Raw genomic sequence first — 25926 nt, 5'->3', positions numbered from 1 at the left:
TTGTGCTGAAGAGGCATCGTGGGATACAGGCGACGGTTGTGCTGAAGAGGCATCGTGGGATACTGTGGAGAGCAGTTCGTCAGGTGGAGCGTCCATCACTAGAAATGAGGAGGAAGAACCCGGTGATGGCTGCAGCTCAAACACAAACTCAAAGGGCTCTGTGTCATCATCATCACCATCAATGTCACCACCCGGACTTCCTGGACCAAAGGTCACTTCCTCATCCTCATCCTCATCCTCAATTGCAATTACCTTAGCGGTAGTTGCAATGTAAAATCGCAAACGAGCCATGCACAAAGTGTCGTAGATAAACCCAACAGTAAGATCCTTTTGCACAGGGTTTTGTTTGTAGTCCCTGAGTTCAAAGTTAAATCCCGATTCATGTCCTTTTGATGACATTCCATCTGGAAAGAAGAGCTTCTTTCCTCTTTGTAGAACCTCATTCATGCCACATTCCACTCCAATAGGTACCATTCTGGTCCCGCCTCCCTGCCTTGCTCTGATTTGCTTCATTTTTCCTCCCTCACAGTGCAACCATCCAATTTCAATTTTTCGGTGGCTTGCCTTACGCCTCTTATTTGAAGTAGGTGCTGATGTACCACCTGGTTCTGCATTTTGTTTTCTGTTTTCCTCAGCTTTTCTTTCATTTTGCTCGTTCCTGAGTTTTTCAAAAAGACCAATTTTGTGCTTCTGAAGAGCAGTCCCAGTTCTGCAAAAATTCCTCAGAGCTAGACGATCCCCGAATGATGAAAGGTACTTTGCCAGGTCATCGTCTTCCATCAACGGGATTATGTCTTTGTCAATCTGTAAAATCACAAACAAAATCGAATGTAAGTTGTTTTTCTCTTACAATAAAATATGGTGTGTGTGTGTGTGTGTGTGTGTGTGTGTGTGTGTGTGTGTGTGTGTGTGTGTGTGTGTGTGTGTGTGTGTGTGTGTGTGTGTGTAATTGAATTGATAGGTTCCAATTTCTATAACTCCTGGAAGCTGAAAATTTGACAACACCAGAAAAATGAGACTGTTTCAATTTCAAGTAGTTAGTGTGTAGCATGTGTAATGTAATACCAGTATAGATGTATTTTCCTGTCGACAACTCATTAAAGCCATTAATGTATAAAAAGTTGGCAACAAAAGTGAGGACACCTCAGAGTGAAAAGGTTCTTATCAAACTGTGCATAAAATATGTACACTACACCCATGGACTTGACATTCAAAGGTGATGATTGCCCAAACACATCCCTACTTTTTGTTTTGACATGATAGATCTCTGACATTGGTAACTTAGTGGTTATCAACTTGTTCATAACGCAGCCCATAAAATGAATACTATTTACCCATACCCATTTTCTAATGGAATCCCCCACCAACTCCCTGATGTTGACATCACTGGGCTGTTGAAAAGTTACACATCTGCTCTCCTCCTCCTTCCACATACAATGGATGCACCACACATGCTCAAATTAGTATCAAATACCTATACACACTTGCTCAGTCCAACAAGGCAGTGGTGGTCAACATAATGGTGTTAACTTTAGTCTTCATCAAGATGTATAACTGGGCAAATGATATTTTAGTAGTAGCACATGTCAGGGATGTGCAACCACAGCTAATGCCACTATTGTATGGATTAAATGTTGTTTTTAGTGGATTGTCTATGAACCATATTAATTGCTTTACATTAATTGCCAATTACTAATTAATTTATGAGCATTAGCTGTGGTTGTACCACCTGACGTCTGAGCCAAAAAAAACATCATTGACCAAACTACACGTGTAATAAAAAGTGTTCTAAGGCATCAACCCCCATTTAGTGTTGACATTACCGTACATGTACACATTCATATCCAGAAAAGCACAACCTGACATTTGTCATCTGAACACTTTACCTTGTCCTCTTCCAAGTGTTGTATTTCATGTTCTGGGGCTCTTCTCTGACGTAAGAAATCTGACACACTGAGACAGCCTAGAAAAGAGATGGCATATGCTGTAATTAACAAGGACAGAATGAAATTTCATTGTCAAAAAGTGCAGTGACATTCTGTTGAACTCAAACCCTTCACCTGGAGTACACTCGTCCTATGTGTAGTGTCCCCCCCCCCTTCTACGGTTTTGTGCAACATAACTTTAGGAATTGCATTAAGGCAACACATTTATGTTTACTACAGGGGATCTAGTAGGCGCATTTCCTTGCACTGCTGCTATAACTCTTATATTATTACAATGTTAGGTCTATTTTAATTGTCCATATATTTATACTTATACTAGTACTGTTATTATTATCACTATGCTTACTTTTTGTACTGTAGCCTACATATTTATTGCTGGTGACTAGAAAGTAATCTTGCACTGTTGCACTGTGCAGTTTTTTTTATTTACTATGCTTACATTTTACATTTTGTACTGTACATATTTATTTCACTAGAATTTAATCTTGCACTGTTGCACTGTTGGACTTATTTGCACTACCAACTTGACACACACCTCATACTGGATCACAGTACCAATCCTCAGTAGCCTACATTCATGCACATCTTATCCATAGTAGGCTATTTTACTGCTCCCTTAGTCATGTTGATTTGTTGATTTGCTTTGTATTTCCTGTTTACATTGTATTGTATGTCCATTCATGCTCAACGTGTGGCAATTTACGTCCGTATTTTGTACGTACGTTCTATCCGGTGGTGTCTTCAGCTGCTGGGACCTTGAATTTCCCCTTGGAGATCAATAAAGTATCTATCTATCTATCTATCTAGTGAGAAGTGTTAGGCGCTAGCCAGGCTAGTGCTGTGTAGCACTATGTAAATGTCTGGCGTGCGGTAGGCTACCTTGCATTATATTATTAAACGCATTTCCAAAGCCAAGTAGTTTTACATGTCCAAACGACGTAGGCTACTGCGGCCAAGTTTTCTGGTTGAACTCCACGAAGCAGTCACAGGCTAAGTTAGCCACACGGCACAAACTAGCCGAATAGTTGTGGCTAGCCAAACCACACCCGCGGCATCATCTAACCGCACTCCCACTCGCCTCATATAGGGTACTGCTTGAGTATCACAGAATGCAGCATAAACATGTATTATCTACCCACCTGCCGCAGCCATGGCTCCCCGGTTCCTCCAGTCGAACCACCAAGCGGAATGCGTGTGTCTCTCTGCCACTCCGTCTCAGCCATTGACATCTACTGGCCGCCAGTGAATGTCACTGCCGTGGAGGGTTGCATTCTACAGATTTCTGACTTTTTTTTTCGAAAGTTTTGACTTTTTTCTCGAAAATTTCGACTTTTTTTCTCGAAAACTTTGACTTTTTTCCTCAAAACTTTTGACTTTTTTTCTCGAAAATTTCGACTTTTTAAAATTTCGACTTTTTTTCTCGAAAATTTTGACTTTTTTCTCGAAAATTTTGACTTTTTTTCTCAGAGATTTAGAATTAATATATTACTCCGTGGCCCTAATGCTCTTCCGTACAGTTCAGAGTCTGTTCCAGTTTTGTTTTTTTCCTTGTTCTGAAACCGTCCAATCCAGGTGGTCAGACACGACTCATGTATATTTAGCTCGGATGTGTGACGGAGTGCTTGTGTTGGAGATTAAGTCACGGGGCCAGGGTTTGGGAAGAGATGCCTATAAAGCCCGCTCCCTCACCCCTCTCTCCCCTGAGAAGACAAGAGTGTGTAGAGAAGCAGTAGCACTCGATTTCTGCTCCCTTTCTCTCAACCAAGCTCTGTTTGGTTCCCCTGGACAAATGTCCAAGACTTTACAGTCACGCACCATGGACCCCACCAAAATGGGCGTGGGTCGCTCCATTGCTGTGCTGACCTCGGGAGGCGATGCCCAAGGTAAGCGGTGGGTTGTACCACAATGAAGAGGAGGGGGGAAGCAGTGTTGTTGTTGTGGCTTTGCCACAAAAATGCACCTTTTAATAGATGATGGCTAATAAAAGGTGTCAGTGAAGCAGTCGCTGTGGAAATGGCAATGGTTACTAAGGTTAAAGAGCAGATGTCAAGCGTTGTTAAACATTATACTCGATTATAGAACGATATTTTGAAAAAAACATCCTAATACAAGCTCCGGACAAACTCATTTTGAATGTGAATGGCTTTATCTGGTTAATGAGTTGAAAGCAGATTGCAGTCAAACATTGTATATAGCAACAATTTGCAAACCATCACAGTACATTCAATCTAAGGTCTACACCTTGATAACCTTTAATGTGTCTGTAAACTACACCCACAAATCAACCTTTTAAACCTGTACCTTAAACTTTAGTTATTAATCATCTAACCTTTTGATGGTTAGATGATTAGGTGTTCTCTTTTAGGTGTCTTCTTTCTATCTCTAGTATCGTTGCCCTGTGCATAGCTAGACCATAGTTACCTTAGTTACGGCGCTTGGCGTCGCCCTCTAACCTTTTGCATTCGATCTTCAGCGAGCCCTTGTCCGTTTGGTTCGTCCCTCTGTCACAGTTACAGGCCTAATTTTAGTGACTGTGACCTTTTTCCGGAATGGACGGGTCCACAGCTGCCATGTGCTGAAATCAGAGCCTGTACGGCAAACTGCAATTACAGAAGACACACTATGGCCTTTAGGTTTACATAGCCGCACTTTGACTTTTGTATTTTCCTCGACTTGGTATAAACTATTTTGGACTTTTGGACTATCTGTCCAAACTGACTACAATAACCAAGTTAGAATAACCAAGTATCATTTTAGGTGCTTTATGTCCCCACAAGTTACAAATCATTGGGATTGAGTGACCTTTTCATTTCCAAAGGTCAGAGGTGAAGTGATACGTGATGTTGTTGCCTTTGCCGTGGCGGCAGTGTACATCATATGATGGATCTTGCTTTCATTTTGAAATGTCGGATGCGGAGGTGGAGATTCGAAGGCCGCAATGTAAAAAGTCTCCCTGGTATGTTGGGTCAATAGTTTGGGTCTGAATTTTAGTTATATTCAGCAGACCGTCACCAACTTGTACCTTTATTTTCTAAACCGGGGTTTTTGCTTGTTTGACTGCTTGTTTGTTTCTTTTAAACCCCAAAATGTCCAACATAATGAACCTTCACCATTACTTGTGTGTAACAGGTATGAATGCAGCTGTGAGGGCGACTGTCAGAGTTGGCCTTTACACAGGAGCAAGCGTCTATTTTGTCCATGAGGTATATCATATTAATTGATATTAAACACAGCAAACTATTTCACTTCACAGACAGTGTTAACACATTTATTTTCAGATTTTCAGACTGAAAAGCAACAGCCGGTATCACTGGCTGTCAGCACAAAGTTGTTGGATAATACAATAAAGTATCATGTTGTCGTGTGCACCAGGGCTACCAAGGACTGGTGGATGGAGGAGATAACATCAAGCTGGCCACTTGGGAGAGTGTGTCCATGATGCTGCAGCTGGTGTGTATTTAGAATAGCAAAAAACAGAGCACGTATCATAAGCATCACACTTAAAGGTGTCAGGTTGTGAAAAGGCATTCAGACAAGGGCGTAGGAACCGGGGGGACGGAGGGGACGTGTCCCCTCCAATATCGGAGACAGGCGCATTTGTCCCACCTAAAAATTATACCGGATCTGTCAGGTTTCCAATATGTGTCCCCCCCAATGTTAAACTCATTCCTACGCCCCTGCATTCAGAGGTCAAAAACTCAAGCTCTGGCTGTTGTAAACAACATTTACATTCAGGTTTTACGTATTGGTTTAAAGCAGTATTGTTTTAAAGGTCCCATGACATGCCACCAGGTGTGGTGTGATTAGCCGCTACAAGCCGTTTTGGGAATCGGCCCCTTATGACATCACAGGTGGGCGTGTTTACCTAGATGTGTGCTGGATAGATCAGTCTACCAGCCTACCTAGTGGACTTTAGCAAACGTTACTCATCTATCCTTCACACATCTAGGTGGACACGCCCATCTGTGATGTCATAAGGGGCAGATTTCCGAAACGGTTTGTAACGGCTAATCACACCACACCTGGTGGCATGTCATGGGACCTTTGATCCATTAGACATTTCAAGATTGCGATTTTTGGGGATCCATTTAGTGCAGGAAGATCTTCCCACCAATGTCAGCACTGATACCTTAAGTCAAAGTCTATATTCAACCAGTTTACCTTGGTAACAGAAGCCTTCTTAGACGTGGTCATAAGCCTTAAATAGTATCCAACTTGCTATCGTGACAAAAAAGGTTGGCAGAGTGAGGGAGTCATAATAGAGGAGCTCATCTATCAATCATGCCTACACAAGAGAACTGCATAAACCCCATATTTCCCAGGGTGGCACCGTGATCGGCAGCGCCCGGTGCAAGGACTTCCAAACCAGGGAGGGCCGCATGAAGGCCGCCGGCAACCTGGTGAAACTCGGCATCACAAACCTGTGTGTGATCGGAGGTGACGGCAGCCTCACCGGCGCCAACCAGTTCAGGACAGACTGGAGCGAACTGCTGGTGGACTTGGTAAAGGCTGGTGAGCGACAAGACCGGGGCGGGAATCGGGGAATGCAGTTCATTGCCTGAAATCTCATAGTAACTCTGACACATTGGTTCCTGTTGTCGATTAATTTGTGTGTACAATAACCCGTGATTGACTTTGTGTCTTCAGGTAAAATTACCAAGGATGAGGCGAGCAAATCGTCCCACCTCAACATCGTTGGCATGGTGGGGTCCATTGACAATGACTTCTGCGGAACTGACATGACCATCGGTACGGACTCGGCCCTGCACCGCATCATCGAGGTGGTGGATGCCATCACCACCACAGCACAGAGGTCAGAGACACATGCCCTTAGCCCCTCAGAACATCATGCACACAAAGTTAACAGTTTAAGTATGTTTTATTAGTGTATTGTGGAAAAGCTACGACTAAGCTTTTCCTATGGCGTTGGAAAGGGAGGGCTTATGGTTATTCAGTTGCACTCTGCAACCTCACCGCTAGATGCCTCTGAATCCTACACACTGCACCTTTAATTCATCGTAAAATCACTGTTCTTCATCCTTCACCTTGTTAAAAGCATAGTTTACATTGCATGGACAACGTGTCTAACTTTAGAATATTTTTTCTATTTGTTACAGCCACCAGAGGACTTTTATTCTGGAAGTGATGGGCAGACACTGTGGGTGAGTCATTTTCTCTCTACACAGTGTGTCTGTGTGTGTGTGTGTGTGTGTGTGTGTGTGTGTGTGTGTGTGTGTGTGTGTCTGTGTGTGTGTGTGTGTGTGTGTGTGTGTGTACTGTATGCGTACGCAGAATAGTCAGTCTAACAGAAATGTGTAAACACTGGGCTGGGGTCATATTTACCTAATGTTGCGAATACCTTGCCCTAATATTGACTTTGAACTCATACTACGTGTGTGTGTGTGTGCGTGTGTTTGTGTGTGTGTGTGTGTGTGTGTGTGTGTGTGTGTGTGTGTGTGTGTGTGTGTGTGTGTGTGTGTTCTTGCACAGCTACCTGGCCCTGGTCACAGCCCTATCCTGCGGCGCCGACTGGGTGTTCATCCCTGAGATGCCCCCAGATGAGGGCTGGGAGGAGCATCTCTGCAGGAGGCTGGCAGACGTACGCCTTCAATACACTCCTTTAATATCCACATACATCCCCGGATGCCGTGTGGCGCTCTTTGTTTGATTGTTTTGGTCTGTTGTAGCAAAGGGGAAGAGGCTGTCGTCTGAACGTCATCATTGTGGCTGAGGGGGCCATGACAAGAACTGGAAAACCCATCACTTCTGACCAGCTCAAGCAGGTAGGCTCCTCCCCCCCCCCCCCCCCCCCCACAGGCAAAACATGACATTTGTATATGTTGTATATGTGCTCTATAATAACACAGGTGGTGTGTTGTAGCTTGTGACTGACAGGCTGGGCTTTGACACGCGAGCCACCGTCCTTGGACATGTGCAGAGAGGTGGAACGCCTTCTGCCTTTGACAGAATCCTGGTAGGCATCCAGATAAATGACACAACGTTCTTCTCCTGTGACTCCACTTAGCTATCCCATTTGCAACGTTTGTGTGTAAGCTGCCAGTCCACTGTTAGACCTCTGTATTGATACTACCTGTACATACTCATACTACAATAACTAATCGTCGATATACATCACTGCAGTCCTGATGGATAAGGCTGATAGACTGATAGATTGAAAACGATCATACAGTGATAACTTCGAAGAATTTCAACAATAACTACAATAGTACCATACAATATGGCTGCCTTACAAAATATATAACCCAATAATGTAATACCTCTTATGGATTGTACATTTTACTTTGGACCACCAACTACAATTTAGCTCTCAATTTAATCTCCAGGGCAGCAGGATGGGAGTGGAGGCTGTGATGGCTCTCCTGGAGGCCACCCCAGAGACCCCGGCCTGCGTGGTCAGCCTCTCAGGGAACCAGGCCGTCAGACTGCCCCTCATGGAGTGTGTACAAGTGGTATGTCGTCCCCCCGTCCCCCCAGCCCGACCTTCAGCCATCTAAACACCCCTCCAATATCTTGTACTTCCTCCTCCACCAGGTGTGACATAACCCTCTGTCCTCTCCCCAGACTAAGGATGTCACGGCAGCCATGGCAGAGGGCCGATTTGAGGACGCGATCAAGCTGCGTGGAAAGTATGAATGTGGGCTTTGGACTGATATCTAGAAGAGCTCATCTTTAGATCTTGGGTTGAATGCATTGGGTAAATACAGCACTTGAGTCATGTCATTTGCTTGGTTTGCATTGCACAGGAGCTTTGAGAACAACTGGAACACATACAAGCTTCTTGCCCATATCAACCCGCCAGACGTAAAGGTGAGTGAAACGACAAAGTCTAATTGAATCCCCTCCACCCCGCTTTCTCCTTCTCCCTCCATCTTAAACCCTGTACCCGTCTCTCTGATTCCCAGAGCAACATCAACGTGGCCGTCATGAACATCGGTGCGCCATGCGCCGGTATGAACTCTGCAGTGCGCTCGGCTGTCAGGATCGGCATGATCCAGGGACACACCATGCTGGCGGTGCATGACGGCTTCGACGGGCTCGCACACGGAAATGTACGTACAGACGTATACAATTGATGTCCGTCTGTCTGGTCTAAAATAGTGAACTGTTGCTCAAACGACATACGTCAAAGTTTAGATAAGGAGTAAGGAGGACCTTGGTTTGTCCCCCTGGGAGAAGTTCTAATTCGAAAGACACCAAAAGTCCTTGTTTTATTGTAGTTAGGGGTCTTGTCTAGGTCAATTGGTAAAGCATGGCGATAACACAACCAGGGTAAGAGGTTTGATTCCAACTTTGACCCAGGCCAGGTTTGCCCACACGTTATTGTAATATGCTTTAGATGAGAAAGTGCATATACATTTAGTTTGTTATGCAAATAGTAATTGTAGCAGTACTTTGTGTTTTTGAGTAGATTGCCACCAACTCAATTACTGGTAAGGTATTAGTCTTATTATAATTCCTTATTATAATTTCCTAACACTTATCTCTGGTCCCAGATTGAGCCACTTTCATGGACTCATGTGAGCGGCTGGACCGGCAAGGGAGGGTCGATGCTTGGCACTAAGAGGTGCAACATTGTTGATCATACTTCAAATATATGATGGATGGTATTACAATATACATCTTGCCGTTCACCAAGTTCATCGTTCTGCTTACCTCCTTGTTTCAATCCTTAGAACCTTGCCAGGAAAGATGATGGAGGAGATCAGCTTGAACATCAGCAAGTTCAATATCCACGCAATGGTGATCATCGGTGGCTTTGAGGTATGGCCTCCTGGTCCAGCTCGTCTAATCTCCCGGTTAACCTGTCACTCCCATGCCCTTTACACTTTAAAGGTTACATATTATACCACCAGGCCGTTTGAAGAGCTGCCTCTTCTGACATCACAAGTGGGCATGTCCACCTAGATGTTTGCTTGATAGATCAGTCTACCAGCCTACCCAGTGGACTGTAGCAAACGTTACTCATCTATCCTAGGTGGACACGCCCATTTGTGATGTCAGAAGAGGCAGATTTTCAAAACTGCTTGTAACGGCCAATCACTTGTGTATTTCTTCCAAACCCTGTCCTCGGTGAAGTCTTGGTGCTTTTCGTTCAGCATCTTATCGAAGTATTCCCACAAGAAACTGGCCTGCGGCCGCTTTTTCCCCACCTACAGGCCTTTGTGGGCGGCCTGGAGCTGGTCCAGGCCAGGGAGAAGTATGAGGAGCTGTGCATTCCAATGGTGGTCATTCCTGCCACCGTCTCCAACAATGTCCCCGGCTCTGACTTCAGCATCGGCGCGGACACTGCTCTCAACACCATCACCGCTGTCAGTACTGTCCCCAACACACATTCACCAACACACACCCACACACGTGCACACAGACAGAGACACACACGCACGCACGCACATACACACACACACATACACGCACACACACACACACACACACACACACACACACACACACACACACACAATGACTTTAAATCCCTACCAGAATATAAATCCGTAATGAAACGACCATGTTATAGATATGTTTTATTTAGGTTACAAATGATTCAAGGTTCATAACTACAACTGTCAAACATCTGACATTTAATTCTGAAATATGGTAACGACAATACATGAGAACCTCACATCACACAATCAACGTTACACTACATCACGTGTAACTCTGTGCCTTATAATCCTAACAGCACACTGAAGCATTACTTTTCAAAACTCAACATATTACACCAACTAACGCTGTCTTTGTTTTACCCTCAGACCTGTGACAGGATCAAGCAGTCTGCTGCTGGTACCAAGCGTAGAGTGTTCATCATAGAAACCATGGGCGGCTACTGTGGCTACCTGGCCACCATGGCCGGCATGGCTTCCGGAGCAGACGCAGCCTATATCTATGAAGAGAAATTCAATATTAAGGACCTGGAGGTGGGATCGCAGAGCTACGGCATTATTCAATAGACAGACATGACTGTTTGAGGTTTAAACTTAAAAATAAATGTTGTAATGTTCTTTACAGCTGAACGTGGAGCATCTTGTGCAAAAGATGAAGACAACGGTGAAGAGAGGGCTGATTCTCAGGTATGTTTGATGTTTTTTTTCTTGATTAAGGTTAGGTGCGTATACACATGCTGTGATCATGGTCCAAACTTGGATAAAAGCCAACACAAGTTAAACTCATGTATGATTTATGACCACTGTTTTCATCATAGGAATGAGAACTCCAATGCCCATTACACCACAGACTTCATCTTTAACCTCTATTCAGAGGAAGGCAAGGGGGTCTTCGATTGCCGCAAAAATGTCTTGGGACATATGCAGCAGGTCTGTAAGCATGGCTAGAGTTTCATTTTGCACACTTGAACTATAGCACTTTTATTATTAATAATAATACGAATACTTTGTGTCTGATATAGTTTCTGAATTATGAACATCTTTGCATAGGGTGGAACCCCAACACCTTTTGATAGAAACTTTGGCACAAAAATGGGTGCCAAGTCTGTCCTATGGCTGACTGAGAAACTGAAGACCTGCACTAGACACGGTAAGTAGAACTAAGGAAGTTTCAGTGGGTTCATGTGAACTTCACAGATCGGGATCCTTCCATACCAAGGGATCATGGTAAAGTTGCTTCAGCGATTCTATTTAGTGTTAATGGATCTATTTGAATCCTTCTTCAGGGCGCATCTATGCGAACACACCAGACTCTGCCTGTTTGCTGGGCATGAGGAAAAGAGCACTCTACTTCCAGCCCCTTGCCGAGCTGAAAGCGGAGACCGATTTTGAGTAAGACCCATTAAAACATTAACATAAACAGTGTTTTAAAAGTGATTTATTTTGATTCTGGTAGTTAGTCCAGGGAACTACTCTGGGTCATAGTTTATAACATATACCATTCTGTGTGTGTGTGTGTGTGTGTGTGTGTGTGTGTGTGTGTGTGTGTGTGTGTGTGTGTGTGTGTGTGTGTGTGTGTGTGTGTGTGTGTGTGTGTGTGTGTGTGTGTGTGTGTGTGTCTGGTCCAGGCATCGCATCCCCAAAACTCAGTGGTGGCTGAAGATCAGGCCAATCATGAAGATCCTGGCCAAGTACAACATCGAACTGGACACATCTGAGCATGCCAACATGGAGCACGTGATCAAGAAGATGGGTCACCTGTAGTAGTCTTCAGAAAAGTAGAGCTTACAAGAGAATCCTACTGAGAATTCTCTGTTAAACATTGTGATCTCCATTTGGCTTCCCGTTAGCCTTAAAGTCACAATGTGTAACATATAAACCAGCTCCTATCTTAAAATAATTTGGAAAAATCTGTCGTCAATGGTGATCATTAGGTATTAATTAATTAAATCACATCCTATAACTGATATTTTCTACAAATAAATAATACTGTCCAGCCCGTAACTCTTTGTTTATAAGAATCGCAATGAGCCACACACTGCCAGTGAGAGTGGACAGAACACTGTTATTACCCACCTACTAACTTGGAGGACCTGAATCTTACCCATTGTGACTTCAATGAGGAGACTGTCTAAGTTGGCTCCCTTCACTTCCCCATTTTATGGCTCACATTTTGTAAGCGGTTATTTTTGTGCACTTCAAGAACCATATTAAACGTGTGTCACAATAATGACTAAGTGTCATTTTTTAGCCGTTATTACTTTATTACTTTTTTATAAGACTTAACTGTCTTCCTTTTATATATTGTGAACATATATAAATATTCAACATGTTGAATATAGCAGGACGAACATGTTCCCTACAAACCATTTAATGTGACAATTGGTTGATTTTAAGAGAAGAAATAATGTAAGGATCATTATTTTAAAACAGCCAAATAATGACCTGCCAGCTGTTTTGTACCACATACTGTACATTCTCTCTTCCCCTACAATCATTTAGTATCTCAAGGTGTCTAGATATAAATAATATGTTAAACATTTGCATCTAAACTCAGCATTCTAGAATATCACCATTACACATGCAGAACATTATATTTTTTAAGGTTCTAAATGTCTTTAGAACTTCTGTACCAGGTAAATGAACTAGGGCACAAATAAAAACATTTAATTCATTACATTTTACAAAAAATTAAATTTGAAAAGATTAATGTAAAAATTAGACAGTAGACCTTTTTCTTTACTTTTTGAAATACAATATATATCGTAATTGTAAAACATAGTGACTGTTTTGTCTGTATTTGTTGATATAACTACGGATTTTTAAACCCAATTTGTATTGTTTATTGCAACATTTCAACAAACCTATAGGAGTGTAGACCCTCATCCCCCTCATCATCCTAATCTCCCAAGAATTGGCAGTGTCAACAATCGTCCACTTTACAATTACCATGCACTCTGCCAAAACAAAGCAGACTAAAACCCTTGAATTATTTCTCACTAAAAAATAATAAATAAAAAAGCTAACATTTTCGGTTTTGTATGCATGCAAGAGTCCATACTAGGTTGAGCATATAGACTTGTAGGTTGAATATACAACTTGTGCACAGTTACACAGACAACAGGAAAAGGAAACGTTGATTGTAAAGGTCATAGAAGTCGCAATGCCAGTCGGGACGTTGGAGGACTGTCTGCCTGCGCTGAGGCAAGGTGCGTGTCCCCAGTGTCCGCTTCGGTCGCCCGGTTAGGAATGCGCCTCACGAACTCGTTTGTCGGTGATATGTTTCAATAGACGTTATACGACGCGGCGAATTACGAAGAATCATGCTTGGGTATTGTTCATGCAACTAATATCTTGCGTCAAAGTTTGATTTGAGCCGCTAGCTCGGGTTAGCTAGTTCCCCAGAATCACACATAGCACGCTAAGCTACCTGTGTGTAGCATACTTGCTAGCGCTGGCAAGTCTCTAGCTAGTGAGCTAGTCTTCGTGTGTTGCTGGACTACCCAGTCGAGCCAGTTGGAACAGGCTCGATTGCTGCACACAGGCGATATTTCCAGAAGGTTTGGTGGCAAGCCGGGTTGGGAGAACGCGACGGGGTAGACGTGCGTCAGGAGCGGCTGATGAGTTCGGATCAGGGCGGAGAGCCGCCGCTGCTGCAGGAGGAGGCTGATCCGGGACCGGCCACCGGTGGGAAGGACGAGGCTCCACTTGGGACCGAGGAAGGGTCAGGCGGCATGGTGAGTTGAGGCCTTCAATGCTAGCAACAGCTCGGAGCCTGAAACCACCTTCATAATTGTTTTCGTACACTGCACATGTGCAATTGCTCGATATTTCAATAACGTAGGATATTGGATTAATGTGTATATTGAAGTTACCGTTCACTTGGACACGGTGTATATCGTGTATTACGTTATATAGTTGCATCCCCCTGTGTCGTCGATTTCATTCACATGTAATTTATTCACTCGCTTAATCGTTTATTGGGCGTTGCACTCAATTCAATGGGTTAATTGTTCGTAAAACAACTAAACGTTTAATTCGTGTATGTTTGACTATACCACAGAACCAGATGTATATTATTAGCTATGTTCAAGCCACAGGTCCCCATATGGCTAACGTTAGCTTAGCTACCTGCAGGAGCGAGCAAGCTCATTAAGTAGTTTGCTGAGTAATCATTAGCGTGGTTGAAGTTATGCAATTAGTGTGTAACCACGACAGCAGATGTTTTATTCGAGGTTCAGTGCGGGGTTGCTAAGAATACTGTTGATAGGCGATGGGATGCGAACGAGGGATAACTAAAGGATAAACGACCATTCATTCGGCTGACATTACGGCTAGCGCGCAGTGGGACGGCTAGCTGCATAACATGCGCTGCAAGTGTCTGGCCTATGCTACGCAGTGCAGTCAGCTGACTACACTGGGCTTCCTAGCGCCTGGAACATTAATGTCAGTCATGTGCTTATTTTAACGGTTTAAATTCATTTATACACATTTTGACTCGACCTAGACCCTACTCCAACCTTTAACATCAGTGCCTAACTATTTTGTAGTTTCTTTGTAAGAATAATTAATTAGAATTGACTTGGCCTTAGCAGCTGTTCTTGTCAGGCCAGGGCTTTTGTAAAAAGAGGGTGGGTCGGTTGGTCAAGGATTCTCTTGCATACTACAACATAGAGTTGAGTACATTTCTCTAGTTACATAATACCAGCCGAATCCGTGATTTATGTTTTATTTGTTAGACTTTCAGCAATATATACAACTAAGATGTCGATTTTAATCCAATCTACTGCTTATTTGTTCTGCATAGGTAATTTTTATAATTAACCTGATATACTGTTAATCGCTTAATCCATTTTTAAACCGATTTCTACTTTATATAATAAAGTGGTGAACTACACACAGTTTGCATCGATGTACCTTTTCCAAAATTGCACATTCATTTATGGACCAGAGTGAACTGTTTATTTTAAATTATAGTTTTAAATTATAGCAGCAATTTTATATTCTTTGTGCAAGTTTTCAAAGTGTGTTTTTCACAGTTTAACAGAATGTGCAGCGTTTTAAATTGTAGGGCCTTTAATGAATTAAAGCACAAAGTACACATTTCAAATTTCCACTTATCTAGTAATAAATAGTGGGAGGTTTTAGAAACAATTTTCAGGGCCATATGTTAGAATACAGATCATCTGAATTACTAAAATTTAAAAACATTTTGCTGTGCCACATCATGTGACTATTAAGCAAGTTTGTAAACCCTTTTTATTTTGTTTGTCAAGTTTGTTAAGCTAAGCTTCAACATTTACAAACACAATTTGAGTGCTGCATTCTTTCTATTGGACAAACGGATGTATTTCATGTTAGGTGTTCTCTCTTGTGCTTTTGAAGGTCACCTCCAAGGGAGTCGGTCTGAACCCTAACGCCAAGGTGTGGCAGGAGATCCCAGTGGTCTCCACCGAGGTGGCGGCTGATGCAACTCCCTGGTCACCTTCAGATGTCAATGACGGTGAGACGTGCAACAAAACACCCCAATTTTCTGAAACATGAACTCCAATTGTGTGCATCTTTTTTGACATTGTAATTGAATAAGGGTTTATCATTTTGGGCTCAATATATGATCAGCACCTCAGATCAATGGTTAACCATTAGCGAACCGTCTGTCCTTTGTTACAGCATATTCTGAGTCTAGTGGGTGCAAGCCCTATGCCGTGGGATTCACAGCTCTGGACGAGGGCCTGCCCACTGACACCACTGAGGTCACGGTGAATGGAATGGACCCCCCGGACCTCGGCTTCTCCCCTGCTGAGTCAATCACCGGAACCTCGGGTCAGTTCCAATATATGGGTCTGCAAAGACACAAACCCATTAGGGTTTGAATTTATTGCTCATTTTTTCTCCTTGGTGGAGACATTTGACGTGTCTATAAATCGCTCGCTAATTTTTTCAAAAAAACGAGCATTGCCTTTTGGGATACAGCTGAGGAGCATCAAAACTATGCTAACTTCATAAATAGTTTTCATCGTAGCTAAAGTTCAAGTCGAACCAGTTTACATTGTTTATTAATGTATACAATGTATATTACTTATTTTGACAAGGCCTACTTTGATTTATGGATTAATTTACAAATGCTTCTCAACTCTGACCCGATGAAGACAAACTTTTGCGCATAGAGGGAAAAATGGCTGCGAGATGACTGACTTTGGGTTTCCTTCTCACTCCACTGCTCTCTACTCTCCTCTCTGAACTCTCTTGCTTTTCTCCATCTCCCCTTTACCCCCAAAATTGGAAACTTTCAAAGCAATCCCAATGAGCGTTCAGATTATGAGATCTGAGGGTTAAAAGAGAGAGAAACCGGTGGGATGTCAAATTGGCCAACGATGAGCTAACGCCAAACTGTTCAAATAGTGGGAGACTTTATTTTATGTTTATATTTATGTCTGTTATTTTAGTAACTGATAAGAATACATTTTTTATTGGGATGTTGGAATTCCTGATGGCGCTCAATGGTCGGTGGCCATTTTTCAAAGAATGCCAGAATTGTAATTTCATTTCGTTTTAATTCGCAGGCCCCCGTTCCCAACAATAGCTAAAGTTCAAGTCGAACCAGTTCACATTGTTTATTAATGTATATTAATGTATTTATTTAGTGGAACCCAAGGTGGAGGAGCCACCAGTCTCTTCTGAGAACTTGCGTGAGTCTCTGAAGAAGGAGCTGGAGTTTTACTTCTCCCGGTGAGTTCAAGAAAAATCCATGACTCTTGTTTTCTGTTTCGCAGAGCCTTTTCCCTACAATGTTTTCCTTGCTCCATTGTCCTTTAGGGAAAACCTCTCGAAGGATTTGTACTTGATGTCTCAGATGGACAGCGACCAATTTGTTCCAGTTTGGACCATAGCGAGCATGGAGGGCATCAAGGCACTCACCACGGACATGGATCTAATCCTTGACGTCTTGAGATGTGAGACAATGAGAGAAATAACGTACTTTTGGGGCGGGGGTAGTCTGAAATGTATTCGATCTGGCCGGTCGGTGGCTTGTAAGTGTTGACGTTTGACCGCTTGACTTCCAGCTTCTCCGATGGTCCAAGTGGACGAGAAGGGGGAGAAAGTGCGTCCAAATCACAAGCGCTGCATCATCATTCTGAGGGAGGTCCCGGAAACCACTCCTGTCGAGGTGAGACCCACTACTGATGTTTGTAAATGAAAAAAAAAAACATTGTTTACATCATGTTAATAATATTTTGGCTTGTGTGTCCCTCAAGGTCATTGCGCCATAACATTTGTCTTTCCCCTTCCCTTTTTCAGGAAGTCGAAGCTCTCTTCAAAAATGATAACTGTCCGAAGGTGATAAGCGTGGAGTTTGCGCATAACAACAACTGGTACATCACATTCCAATCAGATACGGACGCTCAAAAGGTAAGCAACCCGTACTTGCACTTTCTTTTATGGAATTCTGCATTCAATATTTGGTATTCCCAGTTGACTGACATTCCAACGTTTTCTCTTTTAAGGGACACAAATACTTGAGGGAGGAAGTCAAAACATTTCAGGGAAAACCAATCATGGTGAGTAATGTTTGAATTGTTTTCAGAACCAGAAGTTTTGAAATGCAATGGCCAAAGTTCTGGGGGAGGACTGCAGAGCGCCTGGGCGGGAGACCAGAAAGGGAGAGGGGCGGAGTTGCGCAATGTTTCCTGTTTTTGTGGCTTTACCTTTGCTAACGCATCCTCTGATGCAATGTGGTGCTGGCTTAGACCCCAATAAGTGGCATGATATAATTGTAAATGTTTTCCTCCACGTTTTAATTGATTTTGCTAAAAGCAATAGCAGTATGTAACGGTGGAGCCTTGTTCATTTTTCGAAAGGATTAGAATGAGAACACTGGTCAAGGCAGTTATGCCTTTTTGATACTTATGTCCACGCTTATTTTATCAAGTTGTGTCGTACTTCCTGTAACATTAAGCTTTGTGAATGTTGTTTCTTCATGCATTTAAATTAAAACAAAATATAAAGGCTTTTTTCTCTTTCTGGCAAAACAATGTAAAATTAGGGGCATGTAATGACAATGTTATGTCGAAGGTTAAGTGTACAGATATATTCTACTGAAGATAACACATTTGCATGTGGCGAAAAAGGAGGCTTCAGAAAGCGAGTCAGTGGCAAGAGTGTGATTTCTAACCTTTATACATTACACATCATTCATCTGCATCTAAATCTAACGGCCATATCATGTTGGTTGCGGTTTCACTTGTCTGGATGCCACCAGTAGAGACCTGATCTATATAATGGGCGTCTACCAATCCCGCCACCAGCAACATGATTTACTAATGCATTTGAAGTGAAAGGAAATGAATGTTCACCCACATTTAAGCTAGTCTGCCATCAGACTTCAGATGATGGCAAAATATGGCTTGCTAGACTACATTCAATTGATCTTAATTGTAGTGTCTCAACTGGATGCTTAATATTTTTCTAAACTTCTACTGCCCTTGTTTATTTCTTTCCAATGAACCTTAATGCCCAATAGGCGAGGATAAAGGCAATCAACACGTTCTTTGCAAAGAACGGATACCGGAGCATGGACAACAGCATGTATGCCCAGCCATCGCAGGCCCAGTCCCAGTTCAACTCTCCTCTCTACATGCAGCATATCTACCCACAGCAGCAGTACCCTGTGTACGGCATCGTGCCCCCCACCTGGACGCAGTCCCCCACCCCCTATTTTGAAACCCCTCTGGTAAGACACGCAGTAACGTCAGAGATGAAGAGTAACCAAACGCTCCATGAGGCAACCCTGTCCTGTATGTTTCAGTCGATCACAGACTATCATTTTACTTTGGTTAAAACATTTGTGTTTAGTTAATTACAATGTTCATACTGTTACAAAACTGCTACTGTTATAAACTAAACCATTCAGGGGGATGTCAAATTAGCTATCGATGAGCAACCAAACTCCCTGCTACTTAGGAGTTTATGTGGTACTTATTTTGACAGACTACTTTGAACCTTTACGAATGCTTCTCAACTCTCACCCGATGAAGACAAACTTTTGCGCATAGAGGGAAAAATGGCTGCGAGATGACTGACTTTGGGTTTCCTTCTCACTCCGCTGCTCACTTCTCTCCTCTCTGAACTCTCTTGCTTTTCTCCATCTCCCCTTTACCCCCAAAGTTGGAAACTTTCAAGGCAATCCCAATGAGCGTTCAGATTATGAGATCTGAGGGTTTAAAAGAGAGAGAAACTAATGTGATGTCATATTAGCTATCGATGAGCAAATACCCAACTGTTGGAATTGTATGTTTATATATAGGGCTGTTATTTTAGTGAATGTGCTAAGAATACTTTTTTTATTTTTTATTATTGGGATGTTGGAAGTCCTGGTAGTGGTCAGTGGTTGGTGGCCATTTATCTAAGTGTCCAGAATTTTAATAATTTCATTTTGTTTTGATTTGCAGGCGCCCTTTCCAAACAACAGCTTTGTGAATGGCTTTGGCTCTGCTGGACACTACAAAACTGGATCAAACTCGCTCAATATGACTCGGCCCTTCAACCGAAACCGGTAAGCAGTCCTTTCTCCGCCAGCTGTGGTGCGCTTGAGTTCCCGGTGTTTTGGTCTTATCACAGTATCTGTCCATTCACCTCTTTCTAATGGGATTGTCTTGCAACATGCACTGCCATTTTACAGTGTTGCACATCAAAGGGATCATCGATCATCAATCAGCAATACAATGTCAAAATGTCTCCCCGCTTGTGACCTAAATCTCTGTGCTCCCTATCTTCTTACTGTGCCCACAGTGTGCCCCTCTATTCAAGAAAGAATGTAATAAATGCCTTCAGGTACAAAATATGATACAATAAGCTTCACCCATCCTATCATCCCATCATTTAACTGCAGCCAAATGCCCTCTTTTCTGCTAGTTTAACTATTGTAGAACTGATCACCATTTATTTCACCATCTTCACTGGCTGTTCCCAGGTAGTGAACATCATGCATCTTTAATCATCTCAATAGCTTTGTACTGCCCAAGGTTGCCATGGCTTGTTTGGCCATGACCAATTTATTCAGTTTTCACCTCGGCTCTAAAGAATTTAACTTCTCATCTCCTGTGTAACATTTAACACCCTTCTTCTGTTATCACTTGGGCAATTTGGTTTTTGTGTTTTGCCGGCTCTATGGTAATGCATTCTTACACCATCAAGACAAATGTCTTCAAAGGGTTTATGTCTCTGTAAGTGTTGATGGTTAATGTGAGTTACCCCAAATCTGCCTTGCTGTTGGCTTTTATTATTTAAAAGATGCATTCAAAATTACAGGCAAAGAACTTGCAACCTTGAAAATTAGGTTATTGGTACATGTTTGGTTATTCCAACTCGCAAGGTTAAAGGTTGCATCTCTCCCCTCGAACCCAATGATGAGATCATTATGCGCATAGAGGGTAAACAGGGTGTGGGGTGACTGGCTTTGTCTCTTCACTTCCTCTCCTTCCCCTCTAAACCCTCTTTTCCCTCTCCTTTTCTTTGTCCAACAAAGTCGCAAACCATCACACCTGTCCCAATGAGCGTTCAGATTATGAGATCTGAGGGTTTGAGGAAACGTGGTGAATTGTTATGTATCCTAAATGGGAAGTAACTTGAGCTCGGTTCAATGTTGAGGTGGCTTAAGTTGCTCCATTTATTGCTTGGGAATTACATAAAGTACCAAGGCAACTTAAAATATCTTGCATGCCTGCACACTTCCCCTCTGACCCGGCATGTTGTGTTACTCCTACCTGCAAAAAGCTGTTTTTATTTTTCATATGATGGGTCAGTGGATTTTTCTAGAATTTCTAACTTTACAATGATTTCTTGCATCTCTCTTTCCCCCTCTGGGCACAGGAACCACGTGAAGCCCCAGGGTAGGACGGGCGAAGTGGCCCCTGCGTCCGTCACACCAGTCCCTCTGGAGAGTCTGACTGGCCTGCGGAGTCCCCAGCCCCTATCTTGTGTCTCCAACACCACCACTAGCAACCACGGCAACAACCATGCCCAGACACCCGCAGACCTGGCCTCTGCCTTCCCACATCTCTCTGCCGCTACTTCCCCACTGGACCTAAACGACGACGGCGGCATGGCAGGACGTGGCCGGTAAGCTCATCGACTCGACGGCTGTAGTGGGTCATGTTTTCTGGGGATTGTGTAAAATAACGAGTCAAGCAAGTATCAGGATTATGTGCTTCCACACCACGTGTATCATCAGGTTGACAGAAAAAAATATTTTTATCCACAGGGTATGGTATGCAAATCTTAATATAGCCTTGCAGTATTTACAGAATCGTAATATGCGTCATAATGACTTAAATATCGTGTTGTAAAGTCCTTGCAGATTTCCGTCAGTTTTCTTATGTAATTGGATATCTCGAGATTGTCGTGAACAAGATGTATTTTATTGCTTACTAAATCTTAATTTTAAATGGCATGACTTTGCATTATGTGGACGAAACACAAAGACTCTGTTACTGACTACCAATGCTGGTGCCTGGCTGGTCCTTTATCTGCAGGAGGAGCACTACCTACCGAGGAACACGCAGGCGGAGGGAGGACGACCGCATCCCGGTAAATGCTCTTTTTAGACTCAGACTTGAACCTTTTCTTTAGTCTTTCACAATGTTGACCCGATGAAGAAATCCTTTTGCGCATAGAGGGATAATGTGGCTGTGAAATAACTGGCTTTGGGTCTCGCTCTCTCTCGCTTTCTCGCTCTCTCGCTCTCTCTCGCTGTCTCTCTCTCTACTCTTTGCCCCCATAGTTGGAAACTTTCACAGCACTCCCGTTGAGCGTTCAGATTATGAGATCTGAGGGTTTGAAAGATGAATAAAAACAAATATATTCAGTTAATGTTGGCCTACTGGAGACATACTTTGGACCTGTGAAAGTTGTTTTTGATGTTGACACTTAAACTCTTTCAGAGGCCTGCGGTGCCCATCGAGGTCAAGCCGTCCCCACCCAAGTTTGACTTGGCAGCCAACAACTTCCCCCCGCTCCCTGGCTGTGTGGTCAGCACACAGGGTGAGCCTGTGCTCGAGAACCGCATGTCAGATGTTGTACGCGGTTTGAACAGGGACAAGGTACGAAGACCGGCGTCTCCCATTTTCTCATTAATCACGTTGTGGTTAATTGTTGTTGATCCCAATGGAAGAAACTGACTGTTTCCATGTCTTACTGTCTCCTGTAGACGGAGCAGCCCAGTAAGGAGGTCGTTGTGACGGCAGCCCCTGCACACAGCCCTGCGGTGGAGGAAGCGGTCCACGTCCCCTCGGTTTCCCCGAGCACAAACAAACCCGTTGCCCAGCCACTCGGACCCCCAGTGCTGAGGTAAGACGCCGCATTGGTTTCAACGTTGCGTTCAGGATCTTCAGAAATGCATTATGCCCCGAAGCGTAAACCTGCACATATTAAATGTCCTGATTTGACCAGCGCCCAACGCCCGGAGAAGAAAGTCGAGAGGCCCGAGCCTCTGATTCCGAAAGCGAGCGTCGTGGTGCCGACCCCTCCAGCTGTGACCACCAGCCCAGCCTCAGCGCAGCCCGTTGTGGCCCCCCGGCCTCAGCCCACTGCTGCCCCCACACCGGCTAAAACCAGCACTCCAAGCGCTGCTACCGTCACCATCGCCCCACCCGCACAGGTCAGAATGTTTTCATTTGGAGTTAGAGTGGTACTTATTTTGACAAGGACTACCTTGAACAGTTACGAATGCTTCTCAACTCTGACCCGATGAAGACAAACTTTTGCGCGTAGAGGGAAGAATGGCTGCGAGACGACTGACTTTGGGTTTCCTTCTCACTCGTCCCCGCTCTCTCCTCTCTGAACTCTCTTGCTTTTCTCCATCTCCCCTTTACCCCCGACGTTGGAAACTTTCACAGCAATCCCAATGAGCGTTCAGATTATGAGATCTGAGGGTCTAAAAGAGAGAGAAACCGGCTGATCACTGTACTCAAAGAACATAAACCCACTTGACCCTCGCTTTGTTTCTCTACCTGGATCCAGGAGCCTCGTAAGCTCAGCTATGCCGAGGTGTGCCAGCGACCACCTATAGCCCCCTCTCCGGCGGCCCCAGCAGCCCCCGCCCCGGCCGGCCCTGCGGCCCCCCCCACGGCCCCCGGGCAGCCACTGCGCGAGCTGCGGGTGAACAAGGCGGAGGAGCCGGGCTCCAGCGGCGGCCCCGAGGACAAGCAGGAGAGGGCCCACGACCGAGAGGGCGGATGGGAGTGCAAGGAGAGCCGACCGCCGCGGGACCGTGACGGCCAGGGCCACTACCGCAGGAACGGACCCCGGGGAACCGGGGCCCTCAAGTTCCGAGACCAGAGACGCCCCCCACCAGCCCGCCGAAGCTCCCCGCAGGGGGGCTACAGACACACTGGCAAAGAGCAGAACATCCCGCCCGTATCGCCAAAGTAAAACAAAAACAAACTTGGTTATGAAAGATGTTGGAATATATATATATAAATATATATAAAATATATATATATATATTAAAAAAATAACCTATAAAAGCAACAACCTTATGGTAGCCACCTCCCCCTGCCCTGGAACTTTTGTCCAAAGAAAAGCTTTTCAAATGACAGTAAGACTGGGGACATCCAGGACTAAAGAGCAAACAAGGGGGAACTTTTGAGAGTCAATCCAAAAGGAAAGGTAAAAAAAAAACAACTAAAAGAGGTTGGGTTTCTCTGCGGGCGGTTTTCCTTCAGCTCCGCTGGGGAGAGGTGGGGAGCTGGCCCTGTAACGGCCCTCCACCCGCTTGATTTGAAAGAATAGCTGTTGGTCTGCAACAACCATATGCACTAAGAAGAAAAGGAGATGCATAAATGTTATGTACATATACAAAGATATCACTAATGCGCAATGAGACATCAGTTTTCTTTTTCTTTGTTCCCTGTGTGCTTGTGGTTGCCAGAAGGGTTTACTGATGTTGATGTATGCATTGATTGTTAAGCGAGCAGTTTGGAGTGCTACACTTTGCTGTTGCACTGAGTATAATGAAATGGCTGATTTCAATGTTTTTTTTTCTTCAAATTTGTTAAATTTCCGCTGCAAAGCTGAATCTTTGTCCTGAAACTGGACGGTGTGGTCGTCGGATGTACGATAGATAATAATGAAGTGTGTGCTAAAGCGGTATTTTTTAGCCTTGGTAAGATGGGCATCAACGCACCTGTGAGAAATGGTAAGGAAAACCCGTTACCCATGTGGCTGTCAGGAGGGTGATTAAGTTTGAAGCTTAAATCCACAAGCCTCTAAATCCTACGTGAACCCAGCAAGCCTACTCGTTGGGTCCATAATTTGATTGTTATAGGTAGATTAATCTAAGGTAGTTTAATCTACTCCCACTAATGGATTTGGAACATACACATAGTATCAGTCAAGCTCTCTGTTTACGTGTCTCCACATAATAGGACGGTTACTTTTGTTTTTTTTAAAGAAACTAAGGAGTATGCTAATGATCAGATATAAATGTAATACGCTCAATGGTATGGTCTAGATTTGGCTTATCTACATGAATCCCCGGCTATCAAGGTTAAGTTGATATTTGTGTATTTGTTCTTAACAAGGTTATAGTGTCAAAAGTAGGCTGTAGACTTCTGTTGCCAAGGACAATGACAAACATGTGGCCGCCACTTCAAGGGTACACGAAGATCTGACCATTTCCATGTGCTATGTGCCAGCTGCCTATGATCATAGTGGATAAATAAAGGTTACGTTTCTTTCAACTACAAAACATTAACCTTTTTGAAAGTCTGCAAAGTAAGGTAGTCTTTCAGGGGTTATATTGAGCCTAGTTAAACTAGAGCCTTGGAAAAAAAACTAGAGATATAGCTGCCTATGCTTTATTGTGATAACCCTTCAATAGAGGTGTGTGTGGGAGAATGTATTCTAACTATGAGCTTGCAGAGGAAAGCTTTTCACCAGATTGTGTTGTGGTTTTTAGGTTGAGTTTTCCGTTTGACTTAGATTTTACAGTTTGACACACTGTATGTTTTGTTTTATTTAATCCCGCAGTGCAACGCTTTTTCCCCCAATCTTGGTAGGCTGGTTTCCCCAAAGTTGTGTGAAATCGCATTGGCAAACAAAAGAAAGGTTTGACCCCCCCTCTCCCCCAAACAAAATCACTCAAAAGATATTGTATATTGTTTGCGATTTTCATTTGAGAGAATAAGTGGTGAGTTCACTTTGGGTTTAGTGATGCAGTTAATATCACAAATTGATCACTGGGGCTGTTATTACTTTTTAATTGCGTTGGAGCAGCTAGTGATTTAGTGTAATAAAAATAATTGCACTAACTTGTTTTTAAAGGAGAATCTTACTCATAAGAAATGTGAAATCATATTAGAAACATGGTAATGATATTGATGTTGACAGACTTGCAAGAAACTGCAGGAATTTTTCTTTTGTTATAATTCATGTTTGGGTTATTTTCTGTTGATTTGGGTTGGGTGGCAAAAGGAAATATAGTAATGGATCGACTTAAGTGTTTGAGACACAATTCTAGGCCTGTATGAAATGTCACAAAAAAATAAATTATTTTGATTTGGCATTTGAATTGTTCACTT

The 25926-nt window shown here is 43.4% G+C and overlaps 2 protein-coding genes across 4 annotated transcripts; both read left to right on the top strand.

The window, feature by feature from the left end:
• Positions 1-5075: 5075 nt before the first annotated feature.
• pfkma (phosphofructokinase, muscle a) lies at positions 5076-12317 on the top strand. Of its 3 annotated transcripts, XM_079741378.1 has the most exons (21): positions 5076-5149; positions 5319-5396; positions 6269-6458; positions 6594-6759; positions 7064-7108; positions 7437-7545; positions 7634-7729; positions 7828-7920; positions 8291-8416; positions 8529-8593; positions 8711-8774; positions 8870-9016; positions 9461-9531; positions 9641-9728; positions 10124-10276; positions 10718-10882; positions 10974-11035; positions 11167-11278; positions 11399-11498; positions 11635-11740; positions 11977-12317. In XM_079741378.1, exons 1-21 carry the CDS (start codon positions 5078-5080, stop codon positions 12110-12112), a joined length of 2244 nt encoding a protein of 747 aa, XP_079597504.1. In that variant the 5' UTR covers positions 5076-5077; the 3' UTR covers positions 12113-12317. The 3 variants fall into 3 exon arrangements, with proteins under 3 accessions (XP_079597504.1, XP_079597505.1, XP_079597506.1); XM_079741379.1 differs by lacking the exon at positions 7828-7920; XM_079741380.1 differs by lacking the exon at positions 8291-8416.
• A 1220-nt stretch (positions 12318-13537) lies between these two features.
• On the top strand, positions 13538-25907 carry larp4aa (La ribonucleoprotein 4Aa). Its single transcript, XM_079740695.1, has 16 exons — positions 13538-14085; positions 15734-15851; positions 16019-16171; positions 16993-17077; positions 17165-17301; positions 17413-17516; positions 17648-17758; positions 17854-17907; positions 18870-19079; positions 19798-19901; positions 21218-21466; positions 21880-21934; positions 22288-22446; positions 22554-22693; positions 22796-23003; positions 23366-25907. The coding sequence occupies exons 1-16, from the start codon at positions 13969-13971 to the stop codon at positions 23774-23776; spliced, it is 2415 nt and encodes an 804-aa protein (XP_079596821.1). The 5' UTR covers positions 13538-13968; the 3' UTR covers positions 23777-25907.
• The last annotated feature ends 19 nt before the right edge of the window (positions 25908-25926 follow it).

The sequence above is a fragment of the Pollachius pollachius genome (genome assembly GCF_949987615.1).
Source record: "Pollachius pollachius genome assembly, chromosome: 8".
NCBI lineage: Eukaryota > Metazoa > Chordata > Actinopteri > Gadiformes > Gadidae > Pollachius > Pollachius pollachius.
Note: the sequence above shows the minus strand (reverse complement) of the source record. Positions and strands in the feature narration are given on the sequence as shown.

Bases quoted from the DNA above. Each gene is read 5' to 3' on its own strand.
- larp4aa (XM_079740695.1), top strand. From the start codon at position 13,969: ATGAGTTCGGATCAGGGCGGAGAGCCGCCGCTGCTGCAGGAGGAGGCT. The intron at 15,852-16,018 runs GTGAGACGTGCA...CCTTTGTTACAG, and splicing joins ACCTTCAGATGTCAATGACG to CATATTCTGAGTCTAGTGGG. The intron at 19,080-19,797 runs GTAAGACACGCA...TTTGATTTGCAG, and splicing joins CCTATTTTGAAACCCCTCTG to GCGCCCTTTCCAAACAACAG.
- pfkma (XM_079741378.1), top strand. From the start codon at position 5,078: ATGAATGCAGCTGTGAGGGCGACTGTCAGAGTTGGCCTTTACACAGGA. The intron at 5,150-5,318 runs GTATATCATATT...CGTGTGCACCAG, and splicing joins GCGTCTATTTTGTCCATGAG to GGCTACCAAGGACTGGTGGA. The intron at 5,397-6,268 runs GTGTGTATTTAG...CATATTTCCCAG, and splicing joins TGTCCATGATGCTGCAGCTG to GGTGGCACCGTGATCGGCAG.